Below are 27,498 nucleotides of genomic sequence, written 5' to 3' on the forward strand. Positions count from 1 at the left end.
AAAGCCAAGGAATCCTCCATCTTAAAGTGCCAGGATTCTTCAGCCTAATTGGGCTTTATGTCAGTTCGCATCAGCACTGCTGAGAGCAAGTGACAAAAAAAAAAGGCAGCTCCATAAAACTCAGCTGCAAAGTATATGCTGGAAATTACTACATAACAGAATCTATCATAATTTAAGTGTCTTTGAATCCAAAATCAGAAAGTTTTGTCAACTCAAAGTCCGTTCAGCTCTGAGGAAGGGTTACTGGACCTGAAACAGACCTGCTCAGTTTTTACAGCAATTTCTGATTTTCTTTCAGGAAAGTTTTTTTCAAGCTGGTATGCAAGCACAAAAGAGGAAAACAAACAAAGTATGGGAGGTCAGACCACAAAGATCGCCATTTTAAACACGTTTACAAGTACATAACAGTAATTAATGGGTTTAACGGATTCTTCTTAAAAATGGAGGGAGATGGAGGGTATTGTCACAATCACAAAACCCATTCTGAGGAGACTTGTTCCATTAATTTTTAGCTAGTTCTTTGAAAGAGTGAACCAACTCGCTCCAATATCTCAGTCCAGCTTTACAAAGGCAAATGAAGGGCTTTGTTTATAAGATTAGATTCCCGACAGTATGGAAACAGACCCTTTGGCCCAGCAAGTCCACACCAACCCTCCAAAGAGTAACCCATCCAGACCCAAGCCCCTATCCCATGACTGAATAATAATAAATCTGAGATCCTTAATTGGAGTATTCGCAACGGCGGATGGCGGTTAAAATGATCCACAACAAAGCTGACACAACACCCTCCACCTCACAGATCAGCACAGTCCCTGATGACCAACCCATTGTACCCCATCCATACACCTGACTGCAACAAAGAGATTCTGTCCAGTAAGCAGCATTGTCCTTTGCTCCGTCAGAGGAGCCTCATTCCTGATGAAGTGCTTATGCCCGAAACATCGATTCTCCTGCTCCTCAGATCAGAAGTTGGGAGGTCATGTTGCAGCTGTACAGGACATTGGTTAGGCCACTGTTAGAATATTGCGTTCAATGCTGGCCTCCCTCCTATTGGAAAGATGTTGTGAAGCTTGAAAGGGTTCAGAAAAAATTTACAAGGATATTGCCAGGGTTGTAGGATTTGAGCTGTAGGGAGAGGCTGAACAGGCTGGGGCTATTTTCCTTGAGCGTCGGAGGTTGAGGGGTGACCTTATAGAGGTGTACAAAATTATGAGGGGCATGGATAGGGTAAATAGACAAAGTCTTATCCCTGGGGTCGAGGAGTCCAGAACTAGAGGGAATAAGTTTAGGGTGAGAGGGGAAAGATATAAAAGAGACCTAAGGGGCAACTTTTTCACACAGAGAGTGGCACACGTATGGAATGAGCTGCCAGAGGAAGGCTGGTACAATTACAACATTTAAAAGGCATTTGGATGGGTATATGAATAGGAAGGGTTTAGAGGGATATGGCCCAGGTGCTGGCAGATGGTTTGGGTTGGACAAAAGGGTCTGTTTCCATGCTGTATACCTCTATGACACAATGCTGCCTGACCTGCTGTGCTTTTCCAGCACCACACTCTCGACTTTGCTCAATCATTGTAACGTAAATAAAATCTCAAAGATGTAGCAAATATGGAATTAATAATGGAGGATGTGGAACAACTATAATTAAAGAGTAAATTAAATGATATGTTTCTCATGCTCCAGCAGACTTCTGACTATGAAAACAACAGGAGGCTCAAAAGAGATGTTTTCTCACTTGTTTTTTATTAATTTGTGGGAAGTGGGCATCACTGGCTGACCAGAATTTATTATCCGTCCCTAGTTGCCCTTGAGAAGGGGGTGAGCTGCCTCCTTGAGCCACTAACGTCCATCTGCTGTGAGTTGACCCGCAATGCCAGGATTTCAACCCAATGACAGTGAACGAACAGTGATATATTTCCAAATCAACATGGTGAGTAGCTTGGAAGGGAACTTGCAGGTGGTGGCATTCCCATGATTCTTCTACCCCTGTTCCTCTAGATGGAAGGGGTGGTGAGTTTGAAAAGTGCTGTCTGAGGATCTAATTTCTGCTGCTGCTGACCGTTTGCGATGGAGAAAGTGGATGTTTATAGATGTGGTGCCAATCAAGCAGACTGCTTTGTCCTGGATGGTGTCAAGCTTCTTGAGCGTTGTTGGAGCTGCATCCATACAGGCAAGTGGGGTGTATTCCATCACACTCCTGACTTGAGCTTTGTAGATTGTGGACAGGCTTTGGGGAGCCAGGTGGTGAGTTACTCACCACAGTATTCCCAGCCTCTGACCTGCTCTTGTAGCCACTCTGCTTATGTGGTGAATCCAGCTGAGCTTTTAGTCAATGGTATCATCCCCAGGATGCTGATAGTGGGGAGTCAGGGAATAGAAACACCAATAGACGTCAAGAGACAGTGGTTTGAACGTCTCTCATTGGTCATTGCCTGGCCTTTGTGTGGAGTAAATATTACTTGCCACCTCTGACCCCAAGCCTGGATATTGTTCAGGTATTTGAATACAGACCACTTCAGTATCTGTGGAGACGCAAATGGTGCTGAACACTCTGCAATCATTAGCGTACATCCCCACTTCAGATCTTGTGGTGGAGGGAAGGTTATTTATGAAGAAGCTGAAAATGGGGTTGGGCCTCAGATGCTACCCTGCGGAGATCCTGCAGATGCGTCATGGAACTGAGATGACGGACTTCCAACAATCACAACCATCTCCCTATACATCAAGTATGACTCCAACCACAAGAGAGTTTGCCCCCCAATACCCATTAATTCCAATTTTGCTCAGGCCCTTTGATGCTACACTCAATCAAATATCGCCTTGATGTCAAGGGCTGTTGCTCTCATCTCACCTCACCTCAGGAGTTCAGCTCTTTTGGCCATGTTTGAACCAAGGCTGCAATGAGGTCAGGAGCTGACTGGCTCTAGCAAAACCCAAACTTGGTGCCATTGAGCACGTTATTGCTGAGCAGGTGCTGCTTGATAGCCTATTGATGACACTTTTCATTACTTTACTGATGATCAAGAGTTGACTGATGGAGTGGTAACTGACCAGGTTGGATTTGCCCAGCTCTTCACGTACAGGGTTTACATGGGCAATTATCAGGTAGATGCCAGTGTTGTAACTGTACTGGAAGAACTTGGTTAGTTCTGAAGCACAAGTCTTTGATTGCCGGAATGTTGGCAGTACCCCTAGAATGGTCAACGATTCACACTACACACTGAAATAGGAGAAGGGGAAATAAAGCAAGAGTTGTTTTTCTTATAAAATTATTAATCTTTCACAAGTACCTACCTGTGCCACTGTCTCCATTTGTTCATTGGTGTAGCCTCTATAACGCCCAAGCATCCGATCAACATTTGTTAGGTCTCGACTGGTTTCCTGAAATGCATTCAAACATTAAAAAGCCCTGAACTCCTCAAACAGAAAGCAAGTCACTGCTAAGGCTGGTTTTTATCATTTAAAGTTTTTAACAAAAATATGCCATATAAAAATCACAATCTATATTTTGATATCACTGGGGGTTACTGCCTGAAATAGAGAGATCTCTAAGCTGTCACAGTGAATTCCTCACTAGTCCTGTTGGGCTACCTCAAAGGCACTGAAATTAGGAAACTCAAATTCATCACAAGATTTTTAAACAGATAATCATGTTATAATTGCTTAATTGAGTATTGCCAGTTGTATACAGATAGATTAAAAAGGTAATTATCCAAGTTCTGCCATCAATGGGGAATTAAATTCACACCAACATCCCCAGCTCTCAATAATACTCTCAAAACCTCTTTGCATAAATGTTACTACTCTCACCTTGCACTTAATTTCTCCCAGATCACTGGATCATTCAAAGGAAATAAATACCTTCACTCTCCACATCTATTGGGAGGATGCTTAAACATCATTTGACATCCTTAACGTAATTCCTTAAAAAGTCATCCAAATGTACTTCTCCATTTTAAAAAGCATCTCAATGAACTACAAATGGTCCTGGATTACAGTTTGGGGGTGGATTTTAGACACATCACTGAAAAGGTATTATATATAAACATGAGAGTTAAAAGCAGGAGTAGGCCATTCGAGTGAACTGACTATAATCTCAAATCCACATTCCCACTTGCCCCTAATAACTGTTCTATCCTTGATCACCAAGAATCTATTTACCTCTACCATAAAAATATTAAGACTCTTGCTGCAGCCATTTTTACTTATCCAGCATCCTGACAGTTTCTGTAATATCTAAAGACTGACATCAGATTTACATAACCCTTTCCCATATTTAATTATGTGATTAGTTTTGTTCCAAGAGTTTCCTTTACATTTTTAAATTTCAGGCAAACACTACAGGAAATTGCCAAAACATTTAAGAATTTCAAGAAGATAAATGTAGTTCTTAGGGCTAAAGGGATCAAAGAGTGTGAAGAGAAAACAGAAACACACTGAGATGGATGAACAAGCCCTGCTCAGGATTTGCTCAGACAAGGAAGAGCACAACGGACCTAAAGGTGCTGTTTGGGATACAATGCCCAACTCATCAATCGCCAGCTCCGATGTGCCACAGTGAAAAACCACAATGACATCCTCAGAAGACAGACACATGACATGACATTTAGAGTACCCTTCATCGTCCAGTATTTCCCTGGAGCGAAGAAACTAGGTCATGATCTTCACAGCCTTCAATACATCATTGATGACTACAAACATCTCACCAAGATCATCCCTATACCACCACTCTCACCTTCAAACCTTAAACAGACCATTGTTCGCAGCAAACTACCTAGCCTTCAGGACAACATCGACCACAGCCCTGTCATGGCAACCTCTACAAGATATGTCAGATCATCAACATGGATACTACCATTACATGTGGGAACACCACCCACCCCATACATGACAGCTACTCATGTGAGTCAGCCAATGTTGTCTACTTCATACGCTGCAAGCAAGGATGCCCTGAGGCATGGCATATTGGCGACACCGTGCAGATGTTACAACAACAGATGAATGGATACCATGTAACAATCACCAGACAGGAATGTTCCCTCCTAATTGGGGAACACTCCAGTGGTCAAGGGCATTCAGTCTGGGGTAATGGCTCACTGCCAAATCCTTACCATCTGACGCCTGGAGAAAGAGCTTCGTCTTCCACCTTGGGACTCTGCAGCCACACAGGATCAATGTGGATTTCACCATTTCCCCTAATCCCACCTTATCCCAGATCTAACCTTCCAACTCGGCAACGGCCTCTTGACCTGTCCTACCTATCCATCTTCCTTTCCACTTATCCCCTCCACTCTATCACCTTCATCTACCTACCGCATTCTCAGCTACCTTTTCCCCCAGCCCCACCTCCCTCCCATTTAACTCCTAGCCCCCTTGGGCCAACCCCTCAGTCCTGATGAAGAGCTTATGCTCTAAATGTCGATTCTTCTGCTCCTCGGATGCTGCCTAGCTATCTGTGCTTTTCCAGCACCACACTCTTCGATTCAGACCTTGTCCATCCCAGTCCAGCACTGACTCCTCACATCATGATCATATTGAATGACATGGCAGGCTCGAAGGGCCAAACGCCCTATCCCTGCTCCTAATTTCAATGTTTCTAAATACAATAAAAACATATTAGTATCCGGCACCTACAGGACCAGGAGTGTGCCAATTGATCAAATATTCCAGATGATCAAGAGGTCCATATAAACAATGTAAAAACGCAGTAATAGTAACATAATGCAGGGGTATACTCATCACTGTTATACTTTATTTCCAACATAAATCACTTAAATAATAATGCAGCTTTGTCTTAAATAAAACTTACCCGCAGAGAGCCTTCTCCACTCTCAACCTCAACTGGCTACTCAGACATCATGGGAGATTACAGTATTTGAGGAGAAATGATCTTGAAATTGAATGAACTGTTGATATTTCACATGGCCACTCAATTGAATAGGAAGTATACTTATATAGAGGTAAAAGGATTTATAAACTACAATATAATTGGACAGAATAATACAGTAAACTTCATTGCATTTGAGGTATATAATTTTTGTTGGTTTATCAAGTGTCTTGATTCATAAGATGCTGGTTAAAACAAACTGTGCTGTCCTTCAAGTGCCCAAGAATGACAATCAACATAAAGACATTTATAAATCCAACAAAGTACCTGTAAAGTGCTTGCTAATGCGTCTATTTTCTCAGACACATCACCAGCATTGTGTATTCCGCTCCTTCCCTTAGTCGCTCCTCTCTGTGGTCCTCGCTGCCAGCGAAAGTGATGAAGGTGCGTGTCTGAATCGCTTGATGAGTCCGCCATAAGGGTGCTGCATCCTGCAAATGGATGAAGGAAATTATGAACTCTCTCACTCTGTTGGGCAAAATGCAACAAAAGTCTTCATGCCCAGAAAAGAAAACTGCTGGACCAGTAGGTGGGGGGGACAATAGACAATCTGCTACTACAATGATCAAGTAGGTATATTTTGATCATATACACTTTTTTTTTAGGTATCTAGGGACATCAGGCTGGCGGAGTATTGATCTAGCACATGTAATTATAATTCATCCCTGTTGTGAAATTGTATTTCTCCCCTTGATTTTGAATTACTATTATAAATTAACATCTCTGTCCAATGGATGCTTAATGTTAGCCAGTTAAATACCTGTTGGGCATTTAATGTGTCAGGCCCTCTTTCATGGGAGTGGAGGAGGGTGGATTGTTTTTGCCCACTCTTCAACCAGCAGGTGACAGCGCTGTCACATAGATTAGTTGCACTTCAATGTGTGCCCTATGGTTATTGTCAATCATACTTACAGTTTTATTTACATTCATACTACCAAAGTGGCATTCATAGGAAATCACAGCAGGATACTGGTTCATTCAAATTCAGAGGAAAATGGTTGAGAATGAAGGTCAGTCATTTCAGCCCCAAGCCATAGCTGCAAGAGCTCCTCAGAGTATTAAGAATATAAGGACTAGGAGCAGGAGTCGGCCATCTGGCCCTTCAAGCCTGCTCCACCATTCAATAGGATCATGGCTGATCTTCTCACCGACTCACCTCCACTTACCCACCTGCTCACCATAACGTTAATTCCTTTACTGTTCAAAAATCTGTCTTTGTCTGAAAAGTATTCAACAAGGAAGCCTCAACTGCTTCACTGGGCAGGGAATTCCACAGATTCACAATCCTTTGAGTGAAGAAGTTCCTCTTCAAATCAGTCCTAAATCTGCTCCCTCTCATTTTGCATCTATGCCCTCTAGTTCTAGTTGTTTGCAGGAAACAACCTCTCTGCTTCTATCTTATCTATTTCCTTCATACTTTATGTTTTTCTATGAGATCCCCTCTCATTCTTCTAAATTCCAAGGATAGTCCGGGTCTACTCAATCTCTCCTCATAAGCCAACCCTCTCAACTCCAGAATCAATCTAGCAAACCTCCTCTGCACCCCCTCCAGTGCCAGTACATCCTTTCTCAAGTAAGGAGACCAAAACTGTACACAGTACTCCAGATGTGGCCTTATCATCACCCTACATAGTTGTAGCATGACCGCTCTGTTTTTAAACTCCATCTTCTAGCAATGAAGGACAATATTCCATTCCCTGTAATGTCCTAGGCTGAACCATCAATGGCTACTTCAATGATGATGTATCAAAATATCATGCCCGCACGTAACAAAACCAGGAGAGTATCCAAACTTGGATTAATAAATGGCACGCAATGTTCGTACCACATGAGCCAAGATCATCTTCAGCAATGTTGATTCCCAACAAGATTGGCAACACTAAATTGCCCACCCTCAGCATCCTTCAGATAATCATTAGGCAGAAAATGAACTTGACCAGCTTAATATTACTGGAGATACAAGAACAGGTCAAAAGTTGGCAATTCGGCAAAGAGGACATCACCTGCAGACTCCCAAAAGCCTGTCCACTATCCACAAGATTCATTCAGGTGTGTGACATAATCGTCTCCACATGCTAGAATGAGAGCAACTGCTACAACACTCAAAACTCAACATCATCCTGGATAATGCAGTCCACTTGATTCACATCCCATCTACCTCCTTCAACCTATTTTTCCAACCAGCCCATTCAGCGATGTTATTACAGACCTCTGGAGGAGGTGGAACTTAAAGAACATAGAACCATACAGCACAGGAACAGGCCCTCCAAGCCTGTGCTGATCCAGGTCCTCTATATAAACCTTCCACCTATTTTCTAAAGATCTGCATCTCAGACCTGAACCCACACTTCGCAGTACAGGGATAGCGTCATTACCACAGCGCCACAATAGCGCCTATCTACCTCCTTCCACATTTATACACTTTATCAGCAGCATGCTTGCATGATGAACATTTATTAAATGTTATTATTGTTTGGAAATTTGGGTTGTAAAATGGAGAGAATCATGTATTTAATTAAATTTGATGTGTATATCCAAAATTGACTGTGTCAAAAAGGAAACGACTTGGTTGAATTTTGAGATCTGTGTGTGGTACCAGGGTCATCAAGCAATAAAAATGTACAGCATGGAAACAGACCCTTTGGTCCAACTCATTCATGCTGACCAGATATCCTAAACTAATCTAGTCCCATTTCCCAGCACTTGTCTGATATCAACCTAAACCATTCCTATTCATATACCCATCCACCTGCTTTTTAAATGTTGAAATTATACCAGACTCCACCACTTCGTCTGGCAGCTTATTCCATACATGCACCACCTTGGGTGTGAAAAAGTTACCCCTTTAAATATTTCCCCTCTCATCCTCAACCTATGCCCTCTTACTCTGGACTCTCCCACCCCAAGGAAAAGACTCTATCTATTTATCCCATCTATACCCCTCATGATTTTATAGACCTTTATAAGGTCATCCCTTAGCCTCCGATGATCCAGAGAAAACATCCCAGCCAATTCAGCCTCTCCCTATAGCTCAAACTCTCCAATCCTGCCAACAACCTTGTAAATCTTTTCTGAGCCCTTTCAAGTTTCACAACATTCTTCCAATGGCAGGGAGACCAGAATTGGATGCAATACTCCAAAAGAGGCCTAACCAATGTCCTGTACAGCCGCAACAAGACCTCCCAACTCTTACACTCAATGCTCTGACCAATAAAGCCTACCATACGCCTTCTTCACTATCCTATCATTTAAATTATATTTTAAAGAACTATTGAGGTGAATAGTTCAGTGCTTTAGAAAACAAAGAGAAAGAAAAAAAGGCCTTAGCAACAAGGTGCCTAATGATAGAGGTAAAGCTTTCTTTTAGAAAAGGGGGGACCATCCAGATTGTTTCAATCAGTAAGTTTGAAGGCTCCTGTCAGACAGAACTGACCTACAACAGCATAGGAGCTATTACTTTACAAGCATCCAAAATCGTGTTGGCTGAAATTTAGTCCTGATTGGTTTAATATCAATAACAGAAAATTCCAGGAAGTCAGCTGGGAAGATGATCTCAAAATCCATGTTAAGAACTAAGTCAGCCGTGCTAGTAGCTTATTTAAGGGGCTTATGAAACAACATTAATCAGAAGATAGAATGGATTGGATGTAGAGGTTTACTGGGGAAGAAACCAAGTATGGCCACATCAACCAGATGAGGAACTTTAAAGAGTGATCAGGGTGACTGCTCACTGAGGTTTGATTGTGACACTAAAAGGTTTTGAATTTCTGATATTTCTAATAAGACTGTTTCATAAAGTTCTTATATGGTTCATGTTTACTTCTCACAGGTAATAAACTTTGATGTTCTTCCATTAAAATTACATTGGCAGGCTCTTGTGAATATGTTCAGAGACTGACCACCACAATAACCAACTTTCAAAAATAAGACTATAGTCTGTGAAGCCATGTTTCACTCTAGAATCTGACTTGCCCAGTATTAGCATCAGGTGATATTAGAACATACACCATCTAGAAGATGCATTGCAACAACTGCACTGGACTGTCAAGGACCCTTTGACAGTATCTTCAAAACCCACGTCTACAACCCAGAAAAACAATCACATCAGCGATTATTAACAGCATCACAACCAACACAAAGGCAAACATTGGAAATGCTGGAAATTTCAAATATAACAAAACTCTGGGAATATTCAGTATATCCGGCAGCACTCATGGAGAGACTGGGAGACAGTCAAAGTTAATGTCACCTTTCAAAAGGATTATCATAGTGCAAGACCAGTAATTTTCAGTGTCACTGTGCCCAAAGCTTTGGGAATGTTTGGAGGGGCAGGACACAATGCCAGTGATCAATGCCAAAGTCCTGTTGCCTGTGAAGAAGGTTTTGTTTGACTTTCTTGTACTGCTACAGTTTGTGTGGTGAAGATGCTCCCACAATGCGGTTGGGATATTACAGGTGAACAGCCAGATGGGAATCAATGTAATTGTAACACCGAATTCTGGCAGAATTACTCAATTCGTCAGGACCTGGATATTCAAATTGTGTGTACACATCAGGATTGTGTTGGAATATTCTCCACTTGCCTGCATCAGTGCAGCCTCCAACAATATTAAAGAAAGTGATCATCCTCCAAAACAAAGCACTGTGCCCGAGTGGTGTCCCATCCACCACGTTCAACATCCCCTCGCTCCATCACCAAGGCACAGTGGCATCACTATGCAAAAAGGATGAGGGCATCACTGGATAATCAGCATTTATTGCCCATCCCTAATTGCCCAGAGGGTAGTTAAGAGTCAACCACATTGCTATGGTACTGGAGTCACATGTAGGCCAGACCAGGATATTAATTGAGAATAACTGAGACCGGGATCTCAAAAACAAGGTTTTACAGTCAGCAGAGTCATCAGGATCTGAACATCATTGGCATTTAACTGTGGAAGGAGAAAGGCATGAATCCTGGATGGTATGTTACCTCCCTGGTGCAAGGATCCGCGATATCATGGAGTGGCTGCAGGACATTCTAGAGCTGCAGGGTAAACAGCCTGTGGTCGTGGAACACTTTTTCTTTCCATGATCAGAACTGTATCATTCACACTGGGGAGAAACAGGATTATCTGTGTGTGGACAAGTCTGTCAAGATTCATCTGAAATGTCCAAATGCCAGTGCAATGCCAGAGAGCTTGTGGAAATGTGGAGATTGTGAGAAGGGGTGTCTTTATCTATCCCAACTGTAAATGCACCAACACAATCACACTGGGGAAAAGCTGTTCATCAGCTCTGACCAATTTCCACCTTACCCCAGTTCCAACCTTCCAGCTCAGCACCGCCCTCATGACCTGTCCCATCTGTCCATCTTCCTTCCCACCTATCCACTCCACCCTCCCCTCCGACCTATCACCTTTATCCCCACCTCCATCAACCTATCGTACTCTCAACTTCCTTCCCCTCAGCCCCAGCCCCCTCCCATTTATCATCTCTCCAATCCAGAGGCTCCCAGCTTCATTCCTGATGAAGGGCTTTTGCCCGAAATGTCAATTCTCCTGGTCATTGGATGCTGTCTGACCTGCTGTGCTTTTCCAGCAAAACACTTTTGACTCTAATCTCCAGCATCTGCATTCCTCACTTTCGTCACAATTTAGTGTAGTTAAATGTGTGACTATCTTCACACTGATAACCACCTTGGCATGGAAGGAAGAAGAGAGAAAATACAAGGATACTTTCAGCAGCTAACATCGTCTCTAGAGTTTCTCCATTCACAGGTAAAGCATGCCTTCTGCCCCACCCACCCACCCCTCCACTGTCTGATCCAACAGATTCAATTAGTTCCCCAGTCATGAGCATGAAAAGTGAAGAAGCTAACAACAGTGAAGAGGGGTTCTGTATGTTTTTTTTTGTCAGTGGCCTTCCTATGGACATTAAACCACGTGAGCTTTACCTTGACTTTTGATCATTTAACTCAAAACTCAAAAAGGGATCATGCTGTAAGGTTGAGTGAAATAGGAGTTGATGAGTAGGGTGAGGGCAGTAACAAATTAAAAATACTATATATGAATGCACGAAGCATTAGAAATAAGATGGATGAGCTTGAGGCTCTTTTGGAAATTGGCAGATAGGATATTGTGGGGATAACTGAGACATGGCTTCAAATGGACAGGGCCTGGGAAATGAATATTCAAGGCTACATGTGCTATCGTAAGGACAGACTGACGGGCATGGGGGTGGGGTGGCCATGTTGGTGATATTCAGTCCCTTGCACAGGGCGACCTAGAATCAGGGGATGTAGCGTCAGCATGGATAGTGCTGAGAAATTCTAAGGGTAAAAAGACCCTCTTGGGAGTTATCTACAGGCACTCAAACAGTAGTATGGATGTCGGATGGAAGTTGAATCAGGAGCTGAAACTGGCCTGTCGCAAAGATGTTACTACAGTTGTTATGGGGGGTTTCAACATGCAGGTAGACAGGGAGAATCAGGATGAACTTGGACCTCAAGAAAGGGACTTTATGGAGTGCCTCCGAGATGGATTGTTAGAACAGCTGGTGCTGGAGCCTAACAGGGAGAAGGCAATTCAAGATCTGGTATTGTGCAACAAACCAGAATTGATCAGGGACCTCGAAGTGAAGGAGCAATTGGGAAGTAGTGACCATAATACAATAAGCTTCAATCTACAATTTGAGAGGGAGAGGGTACAATCGGGAGTGACAATATTTCTGTTGAATAAAGGGAACTATGGAGCTATGAGGGAGGAGCTGGCGAAAGTTCAATGGTGCAATACCTTAGCAGGGATGACAGTGGAGGAACAATGGCAGATATTTCTGTGTATAATGCAGAAGATGCAGGATCAGTTCATTCCAAAAAGGAAGAAAGATCCTAGGAGGAGGCATGGGTGGCCGTGGCTAACGAGGGATGTTAAGAAACATGTAAAGTTAAAAGAGAAAAAGTATAACATAGCAAAGATAAGTGGGAAAACGGAGGACTGGGAAGCTTTTAAAGAACTAAGAAGGAAATATGCAGAGAAAAAATGAGGTACGAAGGTAAACTGGCCAAAAATATAAAGGAGGATAGTAAAAGGAACGTGAAAGGCAAAAAAATGGTTAAGACTAAAATTGGGCCCTTGAAGACAGAAACAGGGGAATATATTACGCAGAACAAAGAAATGGCAGAAGAATTGAATTGGTACTTCAGATCTGTGTTCACTGGGGAAGACACAAGCAATCTCCCTGAGGTAACAGTGGCTGAAGGACCTGAACTGAAGGGAATTTATTAGATTAGATTAGATTACTTAGTGTGGAAACAGGCCCTTCGGCCCAACAAGTCCACACCGACCCGCCGAAGCATATACCACCCAGACCCACACTCCTACATTTATCCCTTCACCTAACATTACGGGCAATTTAGCATGGCCAATTCACCTGACCTGCACATTTTTGGATTGTGGGTTATATTTGCCAGGAATTGGTGTTGGAGAGACTGTTAGGTCTGAAGGTTGATAAGACCCCAGGGCCTGATGGTCTACATCCCAGGGTACTGAAGGAGGTGGCTCGAGAAATCGCGGATGCATTGGTGATTATTTTCCAGAGTTCGATAGATTCGGGATCAGTTCCTGCGGATTGGAGGATGGCTAATGTTGTACCACTTATTAAAAAGGTGCGAGAGAGAAAGCAGGTAATTATAGACCAGTTAGTCGGACCACAGTGGTGGAAAAGATGCTGAAGTCTATTATAAAGGATGAAATTACGACACATCTGGATAGTAGTAACAGGATAGGGCAGAGTCAGCATGGATTTATGAAGGGGAAAATGCTTGACTTATCTTCTGGAATGTTTTGAGGATGTAACTCTGAAGATGGACGAGGGAGATCCAGTGGATGTAGTGTACCTGGTGTTGGGGAGAATCTGCCATCGGGGTACCTACATTGGGGCTAGGGAGGGGAGCACCATTATTAAAGCAGACACTGTCAGATACCAGCTAAAACACAGCCATGTAAAGTAAACCCAGCCACTGCAGGACTGTCTGCCTGGGGCCACATTCCTGGGGGATTAGAACATGTCCGTCAGTTTCAGATCATCCTGCTACACTCTCATTGTTAATAAAGGAAACCGGTAACTATCGGATAGTGTAAATCGCACCGATACCACACTTGATTGATAAAGTACTTGCTAATGCCTCCGCTGACGTCAAACTCATTCGGGTCCTATGTTAAAATGATAATATCTGTATATTCAACTATGGAGAACTATTGTGAACGCCCAGACAGCCAGACGCATGGCAATGAGGAAACCCTTCCAACAATAAACTTTTAATTTACAAGATCGGAAACTGCCGAACCCAGGATGTCTACCCATTGTTCGGCACAGCAGGAGTGGGACAGGTATCTCGGGGCAGCCAATAGAGACACTAATCCCTTCACAGACAGGTGAACCGACCAATGAAAGAGCCGAACAAGGGGAACCTGACCGGGAACTCGAGGAAGCGCGAAGTATAACTGCACCAGATCTGAAGGGAGAGGCAGAACGCCTTCTCCAACGAATTTGCATGCTTTTGAATTCGTTGTATAGTTTGCCAGTCTTGATTCTGTAATAAACGGTGTTTTTGCTCCAAACTCTAGCCGGTTTGATCTCTCCTTCCAACGAACACGTAGAGACGAGACCATTCGGTTTCCGTCTCAACAGATGGTGAGCCTGAACGTGGGAAGGGAAAGAGACGACCGCAAGTTGGCCACGTTGGCGGACCAGAGGGCAGACAAACTTTCGACCGAACTTTTAAAAGGTCAGGAAGCGCCTGTTAAAGCAAAGACTTCCAGTAGGTAAATTTTTTTAGTTAGTCAGTCTTTGTCTGCTCCCTGATCCTCACCAACACAAACAGTACTTTTAAATCAGTTTGGCAGCAACGTTGCAGAGTCCATACTGGTAAGCTATTTTTCTCACTTCTTCACTAATACCTGCCTGTTTTCGCGGTACTGAAGTGACTAATTGATCCATGGCTAGCCTTAAGTTAATGCGCAGCTTTTCGAGTTTGAGTTTTACGCGTGGATTTCGGATCCTGGACGCGGTTTTTGAGTTAAGTTAATGCGTGGATTTCGGATCCTGGACGCAGCTTTTTGAGTTTGAGTTTTACGCGTGGATTTCGGATCCTGGACGCGGTTTTTGAGTTAAGTTAATGCGTGGATTTCGGATCCTGGACGCAGCTTTTTGAGTTTGAGTTTTACGCGTGGATTTCGGATCCTGGACGCGGATTTTTCAGTAAAGTTTATGCGTGGATTTCGGATCCTGGACGCAGCTTTCTGAGTTAAGGTAAAAGCGTGGCTTACGGAGCCTGGACGCTTTCTGAAATTAATTAATACAGCGCTGACTGCACTTGACTGATTGGATCCTTTCTTTTTAGTAAGCACTTTATCTCTGACAACTATCGATAGACACACTCGCTGCTAGCATCCTAAGGGGACAGAGGGCGGATCTCATCTCCTGGATAGGGTTTACCTGCACAGGCGTTTGCCTTAGACCGGTTGTTAAGAGCAGAAATCTGCCACGCGAAGGTCAGGCTTTTGAAAAACGCACTGGTTTTAAAGCGGTACCCACCAGGTGAGATCCGTCATGGGGGACTTGAACTTTGGACCACCAAAAATGACCCACTTTCGACCATTACGCCCCGGAGTGCCCTGGTAGCACCTCACGGTTGGCACAGACGTAACTTGGCATGCTCTTTTATTACTGGACAGTGTAACAGTGCACAAGACAGCACTGGATCAAGTGTTTAACCAAGCGCCCGCCCAAAAAAAAAGACCTGATATTGACCAAACTAAAAGAGACCCTCACAAATACGGCGCTAATGAACAAAATTTTACACGGTCTTCTACTCTCGCCGCAATATTCAGTGCGGCAAACAATAGCCCTAGGAAAACCCCCTACTGATTGGGCACCACTGACCGCCGAAAAACTCCCGGGGTGGAAGACGAAACTGTTAATCACATTCAACCCGCAGTGGCAAGGGGGCCACTGTACCTCCACCACAGCCCCAGTCATTTCGGACGCCCCTGCCAAACATGTCACTAAAACTAGGGACAAGGGACTGCGACAGGCTGAGACGAGAGTACGGACACACCGACAGTATGCGTGGATTGGCATGTATGTGGATGAAAACCAGTGTGGGGCCGGCCCAGTGAGAGAGGGAGTGAGTGAGTGAGTGCAGTGATTTTTAACAGACGTGGCGAACGGAGGTGTCGCAACAAATGTTTCATCCCAGGTCTTGGTGTACAGTGGACCGGCACCGACAGCCTGAGTGACGGACAGGGACCGTGGGAAGCCGCCCAGCAGCCGAAAGCAGTTTTACTGGTGTCAGAGTACGTGAGTGTTGTTCTCTACACTTAGCGGTTTGGGATTGATAACTTAATGGTCTGGGATTTTTCTCCATAGTCTCATCTTGATTTTTAGGGTTAAATGCCGCTTGTCCCCCCACTATCACTTTTAATTACTCTTATACTTGGAAAGGAATACCTGAATGTAGGGAGGGGGCGCAGGAAGGGATGGTTGAGCTTTTATTTTAATAACACTACGGTTGTGGAATCCTAAGACGGTAAATCCCGGGGTGTCCCGTGCTCACCCTAGTTTTGGCGGGTCACCCTTCTCTGGGCAGGTCACCTTAGTTCTTGGCGGGCTTTCTTGCTTTTGGCGCGATGGCTCAGGTTGGGCGGGGCCAGCTGACTTTTGGCGCGAACGCTCAGTTGGGGCAGTGTCCGTTCGCTTTTGGCGCGAATGCTCACTCTTGGCAGGATTGCACAGTCTAGAAGGGGCTGCTCGCCTGCGGACGTTCCGCCACCCCATTACCTCAACTACCGCGCCACCACTACAGCGATGAGTCTCTCAAGCGTCATTGCCCTACTCCAGGGGATTGCTCGATGAACAGGTCCTCTTCAGTTACTGGGATGTCGATATGAATCATGCCTCTAACCACATCTTCTCTGACAGGTTGTACCTTTCTAACTCTAACGTCCTGACCAACAACATGCGCATTGCCGCATCGCCACACTGTGCGTTTTCATTTACAATGTTTTGTATGTCCAGTGGTTGGCCGTCCCACTGCCCGAATATCCCCCAGCCCACTTATTTTGTCTCTCTCTTTTTCCCCCGCTGGTCACAGGCATCAGGCCTCCAACTAGGACGTGCTACTCAGCACACAGCAGGGTGCTTGGCCCATCTCTCTTCCTCGCGGCCGCTCACTCATCTTTTTGTCCGCCGGCATGGGTGTTTAGGCCATCCCTTTTCCCTTCGTGTTCACAAAGTGCCAAGAACGAGGGGGGGGGGGCCCACCTACTCCTTCTTCCGTCTATGCCCTCCAAATTTTAATGCCCCTTCTCACGCACCCATTTTTATCTTTTCTCCCAAGTCCACAGATTTTTTCTTTCGCTAAAGCATTATGGACGCTCATTTTAAAGCAATTTCCTCCTGCTACTTGCCCCCCTCCTCAAGTTTGCGGCTAGGGAGGGTTGAGCTACTGCTGCCACAGACACTGCCATTTCCACTCCTTAAAGTGGGTATTAGCAACCGTGCGGGGTGAAGATGCCAGCCAGTCAACCTGGCTGAAATTACACTCTCCAATGCTTTGAATATGCAACCTGTAACTGCCTGACACAGACTCCTCTTGCCGATTGTACCGCCCTATCCTACACCCCGCTCTCCATTCCCCACGCCGTGGTCACACCCCTTCATCGTCTCCTCCCAAACCTACACACTTTATGGTCACCGCCGGATCCGAGGTCATCTTAGCTTTGTCCTTCACTCAGCCTGCATTGAATTCAACTGGGTCTTGCTGAATAGAAGATCCGCGGATCCTTACGCTCCATCTCTTTTAAGGTTTTCAGCTCCCTGAGGTTTTCTACCAGGACACAGTAACTCATCTTCTGGCCTCATCTCTCCATTAGGGCATTTCACTCACTACGCTTCCACTGCCGTGCTCTGCGCCCCATCTTCTTTCCAAAGTCTTATGCTTCCTGAGGTTTTGCTACCAGGACTTTCCCCACTCTCATGCTCCCTGAGGTTTGCTACCAGGATTCCTCACGTTATCTCCAAATAATAAATGGTGCCACCGCCACTGCAAACTTAAAGGTTCCCAACCCCTCTGTTGCACTGTGGGCGCTCACGCCTGCCTTTCATTTTTCTCTGTTACACTCCTGGCCAACGCTCTCTTTTGTCCTCCACCGCACCTACAGTATCGGCAGCACTTTGCTGTCGCCTTTTGCTTGAAGGCATTATACATACAATCGCCTCCCACAGGGATCAATACTCAGCTCCTGCCCAAATCCTTCAGTCTCTTCAACTGCGAGTAGTCCTCTCCAACTCATCTGTTCGTATCTTTTGCAAGGCGCTGGTTCGTGCTGAGAACGGCAGGGTCACCAGGTTCCTTTATGATTCTTTTCCCGGGGTATCTTTTAAAGGCTGTTACTTCCCTCAAACTGATCAAATCCTCAAGTGTCAAACGGAGGAAAGTGCTACACAGACAATTTCTGTCCTGACCTGTCTGACCATCCTTTTATGATACTCTCCCTCTCCCTCTCCTTTACACAGGGATGAAGTCCGATATGCCCGCAGCACCTGCGCATTCTCTTTTGTCTATGCCACACGGCCCTACACACACACAGATTCTTGCATACACAAGGATTATACTTGCACCTCTCGTTTTGTATCTCGTTTGGGGGGACAAGTCCCCTCAGGCAAACAGTCCAATTTCGTCCCACCGCAAATCTCCTAATTGCCCAGAGTTTTACATTGTCCCCCTCTCCATAATCATCATCATCATATCTTATACTGAGCTGGCTGGAAACACATAGGCCACCGCACGCACCACTTCTCTCATTGCTCCAGGTCGGCGCAACCTAATATATCCCTAAAGTCACTCGATGAGACGGGACCTGACGGGGAGGTGCAGAAAGAGAGGGGATCATGCAACCCCACCTTGGCACAGTTTCTACGTAGAGTTTGGGTTGCTGCCCTTCTACACCGACATGGCTCTGTTTCACTGATATCTTTGCTCTTCTGGTACTTTATTCTGCTGTCTAAACTCTTCATTGGGCCTTCTCTTGGGAGGTCCACCTGGTTTATCATAGACTCCGCTTCGAGCGGGCAAATAGCCGCCAGGATAAGTTTGTGCCCTTTAGCTGGTGACTCAACCCCTTTTTATCTACATTGGTCTTTCTCCATTGTATAGGCACCTTTCTCGATGTTACCAATACTGTCTGCCTCACAGTCGCGGTTCGCTCCAATATCATACCCAAGTGTCTGGGGGCGAAAATCCCCGCCCTGCCTGCTAGACGGGGTCCCGGCCGCCTTGAGGCTTACGCTGCACGCCCTGAGAGGTTAGGGGGATCTCCTGCGCTGTGTCTTCCCTAACCACACGGTGGAAATTTACCTGCTCTATTGTCCTGTTGCCACAGAGTTGATGGGGATCCTCATCATTTCCACATTAATGACCCTTGTCCTAAACGGTCTCCATGGGTGACTCATCAAACGATTGTCCTACGACAACCCCATTGGTTGTGCGCCCCGAGCACGGGCAGTTCCCCGGGGTGCAAATCGAGATTGCTTGCGCCCCTTACCGCGCAGTATCAAGGCGTACCGTAGGCCTTCCCCTATGCAGTCTATTGTAGTTCCCTTCTCACTATTACCAATCCCACTTCCCTCTCGAGGGACTTACTCTATTTTTTCGACACAACTCCTGTACGAATGTTTTTACACTTCAAACATTGCGTTTTAAAACATACAGGCGCCTGCGTTCCTGCAGCTGCTAGTATACATTCCTACCGAGTCAGAACTGCCACTCGTACTATCTTGCATTTATATCAGTGTCCCGACTTTCATCTCCCCCGTGTAGTGCTGCTGCTCAAATGGCCACGGATTATCCTACTAATTGTCTTCCACACTATGCGCACACTTGATTTTAACTTTGTCAGAATATTGCGACTTGCCACCGTTTGCGTGACTGCTCCCCGCAATTACCTCACCGACACTGGACCAGTGTCATGATTACGTTTTTTACATTTTTCCTCTGCCTCTTCGTAATTCGACAAACATTAAAACACCTACAGTATAATCTGGCTACCCCTGCCTCGACTGCCTTTTTGTGGCAGCCCATGCTGGGGAGCCTTTTTCTCTGATTTGAGATCACGAATCCCTCTGACTACCTTTGTGTAAAGTTGTACCCTTTCCCTTACATGAAACCACTCCTTCTACCTCACACAGAGTTCTCTCTATTTTGATGTGACTCCTTTTTGTGGAATACTGCCACATACAGGTCCGCGACTCATAAGAATAGTTAAGGCTTTCACACTACCGTCATTATTTTCACCATGGTCTTTATATCTGCCCCCCATTCCTCTTACACAAATGGTTGAGTACACTCTTCCTGGTTGCATTTGACAGTCCACATGACCACAGACCTTATGTTCAGGAGTACTGACTGGAGACTTTGGGGACTGCCTCCCGTCCATTCCGGTCTCCCAGACATGCCACCCCAAAGACCCCTTACAACACAACACTTTATTTCCCATAGTAGTCACATAGTTCCTGACTGACCCCGCCATATATCACCCTGGTGATGCGGCGACTCCTTTTTACTGCATTCCCACAGCCCCATCTCACTGATTTAAAGGTGATGAGGTATCATTACTTTTCAACCGGACCCCCATCCGTTGAGCTCCACCAGGAGACGCCGCTGCCACCAACTCCAACAACACGACAGCCTGTGTGTGACCTCCTACAAACGGACAGGGACACATCCACTACATGCTGTAATGCGACGTCCGCTCGTGAGCCATGATACCGGGTTTCTTGCTTACGGCTGGTTGCGATAAGGGCTGGCGAGTGGGGACCTCCCAATTCTTTTCCCCACTGGTATATTACCGCCGTTCCATGAGCTCACGGGTTGGGCGTAGTAAATTCTATCTCACCGGTGCGTGTCAGCTCCCTCAATGACTTTCTTTCGCATTCGTCTGATCCTGTTGTACTCATGACTAACTTTTCATCTTCATGTACGCTAAATGCAGCCTGGTTGTCCAAAGAGCCCCCACTTATTTATTTTGCCCGTTTAAATTGGGGATATGTGAATTGATCCTTCCATAACAGCGGGTGGGTGAAATGTACTGTGTGCCTTGGCAATTGAAACACTGCTGTTCTCGCAAGCGGCCCTTGCGGACTGTCTAATATTCCTGACTGGCCTCAGCCACCCTCGGAGGCCACTGACCATGCTACTGAGCTGCCCATGCCTGTCCTTGGGGTGGTGAAACGGATGTCGGCGTCGATTACTCAATGCAGCACTACTGGTTAGCCAATGACGGGTAAGATCCCTCAGGCGAGGGGCAACCTAAGACAGGCACAGTCGCGCATTGACATTGGAACGGGTGGCCTCCGTTCGTCTCCCTTTGATGAGATTTCTGCCTGCTTGCATCCGTGTCGGACGGTTGGACAGCACTGCTGCTCTCTGGAGCATACTGATCTGCAGGACCACCGGGGCACAGTACAGTTTCACACTGGGTTTCACATCTCTAGCGGGTACCTACCTGCTGGTACCAGGCTGTTCCTACTCCCTTTCCAAACTTACAACGCCTATTTACATTTGCCGGCTCTTTGGACTACAGACTTCCGTTTACTAAATGGCTTACTCATTCTAACGCACTCGCGTACATTTCGCCAGCTCTGAATGACTTATTGCAATGCTTGTCTAATCCTGTGCTTTTCGTTATTTCTGCAGACACTGCCTCAATTACTTCAACTATTAGTTTAGCTTAGCATGCAGCTGTGACTATCTATTGCTTAATTGTGTAGCGGCGCGTTTTTCAGGGCACCCTTCATCCCCATATGACTGTCTCCTTAGAACCGGTGAGTCTGGGCGATACAACACCGGACACCGGTCGCCTCGTGGCGTTGCGTTCCTTACGGGATAAGGGGGTGTGGCCTCTTTCGAGGCCAAGGGAGGGAATGTTGGGGAGAATCTGCTATCGGGGTACCTACATTGGGGCTAGGGAGGGGAGCACCATTATTAAAGCAGACACTGTCAGATACCAGCTAAAACACAGCCATGTAAAGTAAACCCAGCCACTGCAGGACTGTCTGCCTGGGGCCACATTCCTGGGGGATTAGAACATGTCCGTCAGTTTCAGATCATCCTGCTACACTCTCATTGTTAATAAAGGAAACCGGTAACTATCGGATAGTGTAAATCGCACCGATACCACACTTGATTGATAAAGTACTTGCTAATGCCTCCGCTGACGTCAAACTCATTCGGGTCCTATGTTAAAATGATAATATCTGTATATTCAACTATGGAGAACTATTGTGAACGCCCAGACAGCCAGACGCATGGCAATGAGGAAACCCTTCCAACAATAAACTTTTAATTTACAAGATCGGAAACTGCCGAACCCAGGATGTCTACCCATTGTTCGGCACAGCAGGAGTGGGACAGGTATCTCGGGGCAGCCAATAGAGACACTAATCCCTTCACAGACAGGTGAACCGACCAATGAAAGAGCCGAACAAGGGGAACCTGACCGGGAACTCGAGGAAGCGCGAAGTATAACTGCACCAGATCCGAAGGGAGAGGCAGAACGCCTTCTCCAACGAATTTGCATGCTTTTGAATTCGTTGTATAGTTTGCCAGTCTTGATTCTGTAATAAACGGTGTTTTTGCTCCAAACTCTAGCCGGTTTGATCTCTCCTTCCAACGAACACGTAGGGACAAGACCATTCGGTTTCCGTCTCAACACTGGACTTTCAGAAAGCTTTTGATAAAGTCCCACATAGGAGGTTAGTGAGCAAAATTAGGGCGCGTGGTATTGGGGGCAAAGTACTAACTTGGATTGAAAGTTGGTTGGCTGACAGGAAATAAAGAGTAGTGATAAACGGCTCCATTTCGGAATGGCAGGCAGTGACCAGTGGGGTACCGCAGGGATCAGTACTGGGACTACAGCTTTATATAATATATATTAATGATATAGAAGATGGTATTAGTAATAACATTAGCAAATTTGCTGAAGATACTAAGCTGGGGGGCAGGGTGAAATGTGAGGAGGATCTTAGGAGATTACAGGGTGACCTGGACAGGTTAGGCGAGTGGTCAGATGCATGGCAGATGCAGTTTAATGTGGATAAATGCATGGTTATCCACTTTGGTGGCAAGAACAGGAAGGCAGATTACTACCTAAATGGAAAGGGGCAGTACAAAGAGATCTGGGTGTTCTTGTACACCAGTCAATGAAGGTAAGCATGCAGGTATAGCAGGTAGTGAAGAAGAATAGCATGCTGGCCTTCATAACAAAAGGGATTGAGTATAGAAGCAAAGAGGTTCTTCTGCAGCTGTACAGGGCCCTGGTGAGACCACACCTGGAGTACTGTGTGCAGTTCTGGTCTCCAAATTTGCGGAAAGACATTCTGGCTATTGAGGGAGTGCAGCGTAGATTCACGAGATCAATTCCTGGAATGGCGGGACTACCTTATGCTGAAAGACTGGGCTTGTATACCCTGGAGTTTAGAAGACTGAGAGGGGATCTGATCGAGACATAGAAGATTATTAAAGGATTGGACACTCTGGAGGCAGGAAACATGTTTCCGCTGATGGGTGAGTGCCGAACCAGAGGACACAGCTTAAAAATACTGGGTAGACCATTTAGGACAGAGATGAGGAGAAACTTCTTCACCCACAGAGTGGTGACTGTGTGGAATACTCTGCCCCAGAGGGCAGTGGAGGTCCAGTCTCTGGATTCATTTAAGAAAGAATTGGATAGAGCTCTCAAGGACAGTGGAATCAAGGGTTATGGAGATAAGGTACGAACAGGATACTGATTAAGGATGATCAGCCATGATCATGTTGAATGGTGGTGCAGGCTCGAAGGGCAGAATGGCCTACTCCTGCACCTATTGTCTATTGTCTATTATCATATGAAGGATCACTGATCAAGCTAACATCACAGCAGCCAATTGGCTTTGTTACATTTAACAGCAGAGCGGGAGCAGAAGCAGCAAAGAATGCTGCATTCATCCAGCCTGCTGCTGCATCTGCAGCTGCTGCACTGCATGCTCAGACGCGCTGGTATCCTCCATCTGGAGCATCTCCGGGAAGGATGGAAGTCTCGTCAGTTTTGTTAAGTATTTTAACTGCCCTTATCCAAGGATTCAGATTTCTCTGTGGAGTGATGCAGAAGGACAGACTGAATTTTGTTTTCAGGTTGGACTTTACTGCAGGAGATTTTGGAGAACTGGCTCATTTCACTCGACTTGGAGGGAATGGAGTGGTCACTAATGACTGCAGATTTAAGAACTTTACTGGTGAATTTTTTTCCACATTCTTCAAATTCTGTATACTGTAATGGACTAATAATTTTTGTTGTTGTAAACATTGTCTACTGTGTGTCAATATCTTGCTTTAAATACTGGCTGTCAGAGCCTCATGAAAGCTGGTAGTGCCACCTCAGTGGGTATCATGAAATGATAAAAGAAGGGAATGAGAATGTGTAGAAGGTATAAGCAGGTAGGGAAAGAGTTAAGTTTTGAGTTTTATGAAACAAAGATTCAGCTAAGCATGACTCAAATTAGATAAGAATTTGCAGTAAACAATGAGGTATTGGAGGCAAGCGTAGTGGGTTAACAAGGTTAACAACATTTATTATGTAAAGCCACTTAATAAGATGAAGAAGAATTCAGTACGTAAAGTCAGTTAACAAGGTGAAAAGCATTCATTATGTGAAGCCAGTCAGTCATTCATTGTATAACACCTGATGGCTTAATCTCTACTATTGACACTTGGTGATTGTAACGGTCACCCAATTGATATGTATGTTTCCTTATCTGGATGCTCCTCCTTGTAAAATGACTATATAGTTCATTGAGAAACTGCTGTTCCAGAGAAGGCCATGAGCTCATGTCCCGGTGTACATGGGCGATCGGTCTCTTTCCCTCCAGGGCCCAGAACAGAGATGAAGGAAGTAAAACTTTACTATGTCTCTGAGCATTTTGCTTCGACTAATACGGGGATAGGGAAACAAGACGACAATTTTTCTTTCCACGGATATTGTCAGACCTACTCAGTATTTCCACCATTTTCTGTTTTATGGCACCAATTTCAAAATTCACTTCCAAGTCACATACAGTCTGAACTTGAAAATATTCACTGTTCCCTCGTGGTCACTGGGTCAGAACTTTGGAACTCCCTGAATAAAAGTAATATTTTCTTTTGATTTATTATCGTCACATGTACTGAGATATAGCAAAAACTATTGTTTAACACAAACTGCACCACCTTCTCAATATCAATTCCAAATTAACAATAAGTGCTGTCTTTATCAGTAAAATCCACATTCCATGAAAAAAAGAAAAGACATCCCAACTTTAAAAGTTTACAACCTTTCATTCTCAACCATTATCGATCCTATAAGCTTATCCACCCACACAGCTATGCCAAATAATCTTTTTTTTAAAATCCATTCATGGAAAGAAGGCATTGCTGGTAAGCTAGTATTTATTGCCCGTGTCTAATTGCCCTGAGGTGGTGGTGGCAGTGAGCTTCTTGAACCACTGCAGTTCATGTGCTGTTGGTTAATGCACAATACCCTTTGAGAGGGAATTCCAGGAGTTTGACCCAGTGAGAGAAGGAACGATGATATATTTCCAAGCCAGGATGGTGAGCAGAGGGAAACTTCAAGGTGGTGGGTGCCCAAATACCTGCTGCTCCTTTCCTTACAAATGGAAGTAGTCATGGGTTTGGAAAGTGCTGAGTAAGGATCTTTGGCGAATTTCTGGAGTGCATCTTGTGGATAGTACACACTGCTGCTACTGAGCATCAGTGGTGGAGGGAGTGGATGCGTGTGGGTGTGGTGCCAATCAAGCAGGCTGCTTAGTCCTCGATGGGGTCAAGATTCTTGAGCATTGTTGGAGCTGCACTCATCCAGGCAAGAGGGGAGTATTCCATCATTCTCCTGACTTATGCCTTATCGATGATGCAAAGTCAGAATGCGAGTTGCTCATTGCAGCACTCCTAGCCTCTGACGCTGCTCTTGTAGCCACTGTGTTTCTGGTCAATGACATGTCAATTGCAGGATGTCAAATGCAGGATTTTCTCACTGACTAGGCAGGTCTTCATCTCTAGAAGGACTGTACAGTAGTCATTCTTACAATACTGTCATAGACAGATACATCTGCTGCCAGCAGCTTGATTAGAGGGTGGTCAAGTACATTTGATCTGTGGCAGGTAGTGAGGTAACCAGTCTCACAGTTGTGTTCTTTAGGACCCGACCAGCTTGATCAGTAGTGCTGCTGCCCAAGCCACTCTTGGTGGCAGACAATGAAATCCCTCACCTAGAGAAGAATCTGCATCCTTGGCCCCCTCAATGCTTCCTTCAAGTGTTGTTCACATGGACTGATTCATCAGCCAAGGTCAGACTGGGTATGTGGTCATCAGCAGGAGGTTTCCTTGCGCATGCTTGACCTGAAGCCATGAGACTTCATGGTTCAGAGTCAATGTTGAGGACTCAGAGGGCAATACCTCCTGACTGTATACCACTACGCCACCACCTCTGCAGAGACTGTCCTGAAGAGACAGGGCATATCCAGGAATGGTGATGGTGGTGTCTGGGACATAGTCATACTCACTGAATCATACTTAACAGACAATGTCAAGCAATGTTTGACTAGTCTGTGAGAAGATCTCGCAGTTTTGACACTAGGCCCCAGAGGTTAGTAAGGAGAACTTTACAACGTTGACAAGGTTGTTTCTGTCATTGTCTTTTCTGGTGCCTAGGTCGATGCTCAGTAATCTGTTTGGTTTCATTTCTTTGTTCAAACTTTGTAGCAATTGACGCAACTAAATGGCTTGCCAGGCCATTTTAGAGGGCAGTCAAGAGTCCCATAATTGCCCTGAAAGACTAACCCCTAATTTTAGACCAGTGCCCCTAGTTCTGGATTTATCTACAAGAGGAAACATCCTTTCCATGTCCACTTTGTGAAGACCATCCACTTCAATTAAGTCACGCTTTCATTACCCAGTCTGGACTACATGTGACTCCAGACCTACAGCATTCTGGTTGACTTTTAACTGCCCTCTGGGATGAGTAATAAATGCTGGCCTAGCCAGCAACTCCCTTATCCCATGAATGAATAAAACACTTCTCAGTTCTAAACTTCAATGACAACAAGTCTGGCCTGTCCAACCTATCCTCATAAAACAAACCACTCATTCTAGGTATCAATCTAGTAAACCTTAAGTATTCTAAACTGCATCCAACACATTGACATCCTTCCTTAAACAAAGAGACCACATTTGCATACGGTATTCAATGTTGTGAAAACAACACCTTGTATAAATGAACTACAGCATCCTCATACGCAGTTTCTCTCACAATAAAAGATAGTATCCCATTAGCTTTCTTGATTATGCACTCGACTGAGAAAGCATGTAGCCTTAAATGCGACACATTTGTTGCAGAGAATGCAGCAACGTGCTTGTTCAGAAGAGTTGGGGACATCTGCTCTTGGTGTCAATGGATCAGTGTAAATAAGGTGATAACATTTGTTCACTTGTAGAATGTGTGGCAATACTTCCTTCTCACGCTGGACACTTGAGGCACACA

The 27,498-nt window shown here is 45.0% G+C and overlaps 1 protein-coding gene across 4 annotated transcripts in view; it reads right to left on the reverse strand.

Moving 5' to 3' along the window:
• The window catches only part of LOC132818418 (centrosomal protein of 128 kDa), a 410,636-nt gene that overhangs the window by 368,088 nt on the left and 15,050 nt on the right, over nucleotides 1-27,498 (reverse strand). For 3 of the 4 annotated variants that reach the window (XM_060829433.1, XM_060829431.1, XM_060829434.1), the window contains exons 2-3: nucleotides 6,158-6,321; nucleotides 3,298-3,384 (exon numbers count right to left, since the gene is read on the reverse strand). In XM_060829433.1, the coding sequence (XP_060685416.1) occupies nucleotides 3,298-3,384; nucleotides 6,158-6,307 (237 nt within the window). In that variant the 5' untranslated portion in view covers nucleotides 6,308-6,321. The remainder of the gene's footprint in view (nucleotides 1-3,297; nucleotides 3,385-6,157; nucleotides 6,322-27,498) is intronic. The other variant, XM_060829432.1, reaches the window with a different exon arrangement.

This window comes from Hemiscyllium ocellatum, chromosome 8 (assembly GCF_020745735.1).
Source record: "Hemiscyllium ocellatum isolate sHemOce1 chromosome 8, sHemOce1.pat.X.cur, whole genome shotgun sequence".
Taxonomy (NCBI): Eukaryota; Metazoa; Chordata; class Chondrichthyes; order Orectolobiformes; family Hemiscylliidae; genus Hemiscyllium; species Hemiscyllium ocellatum.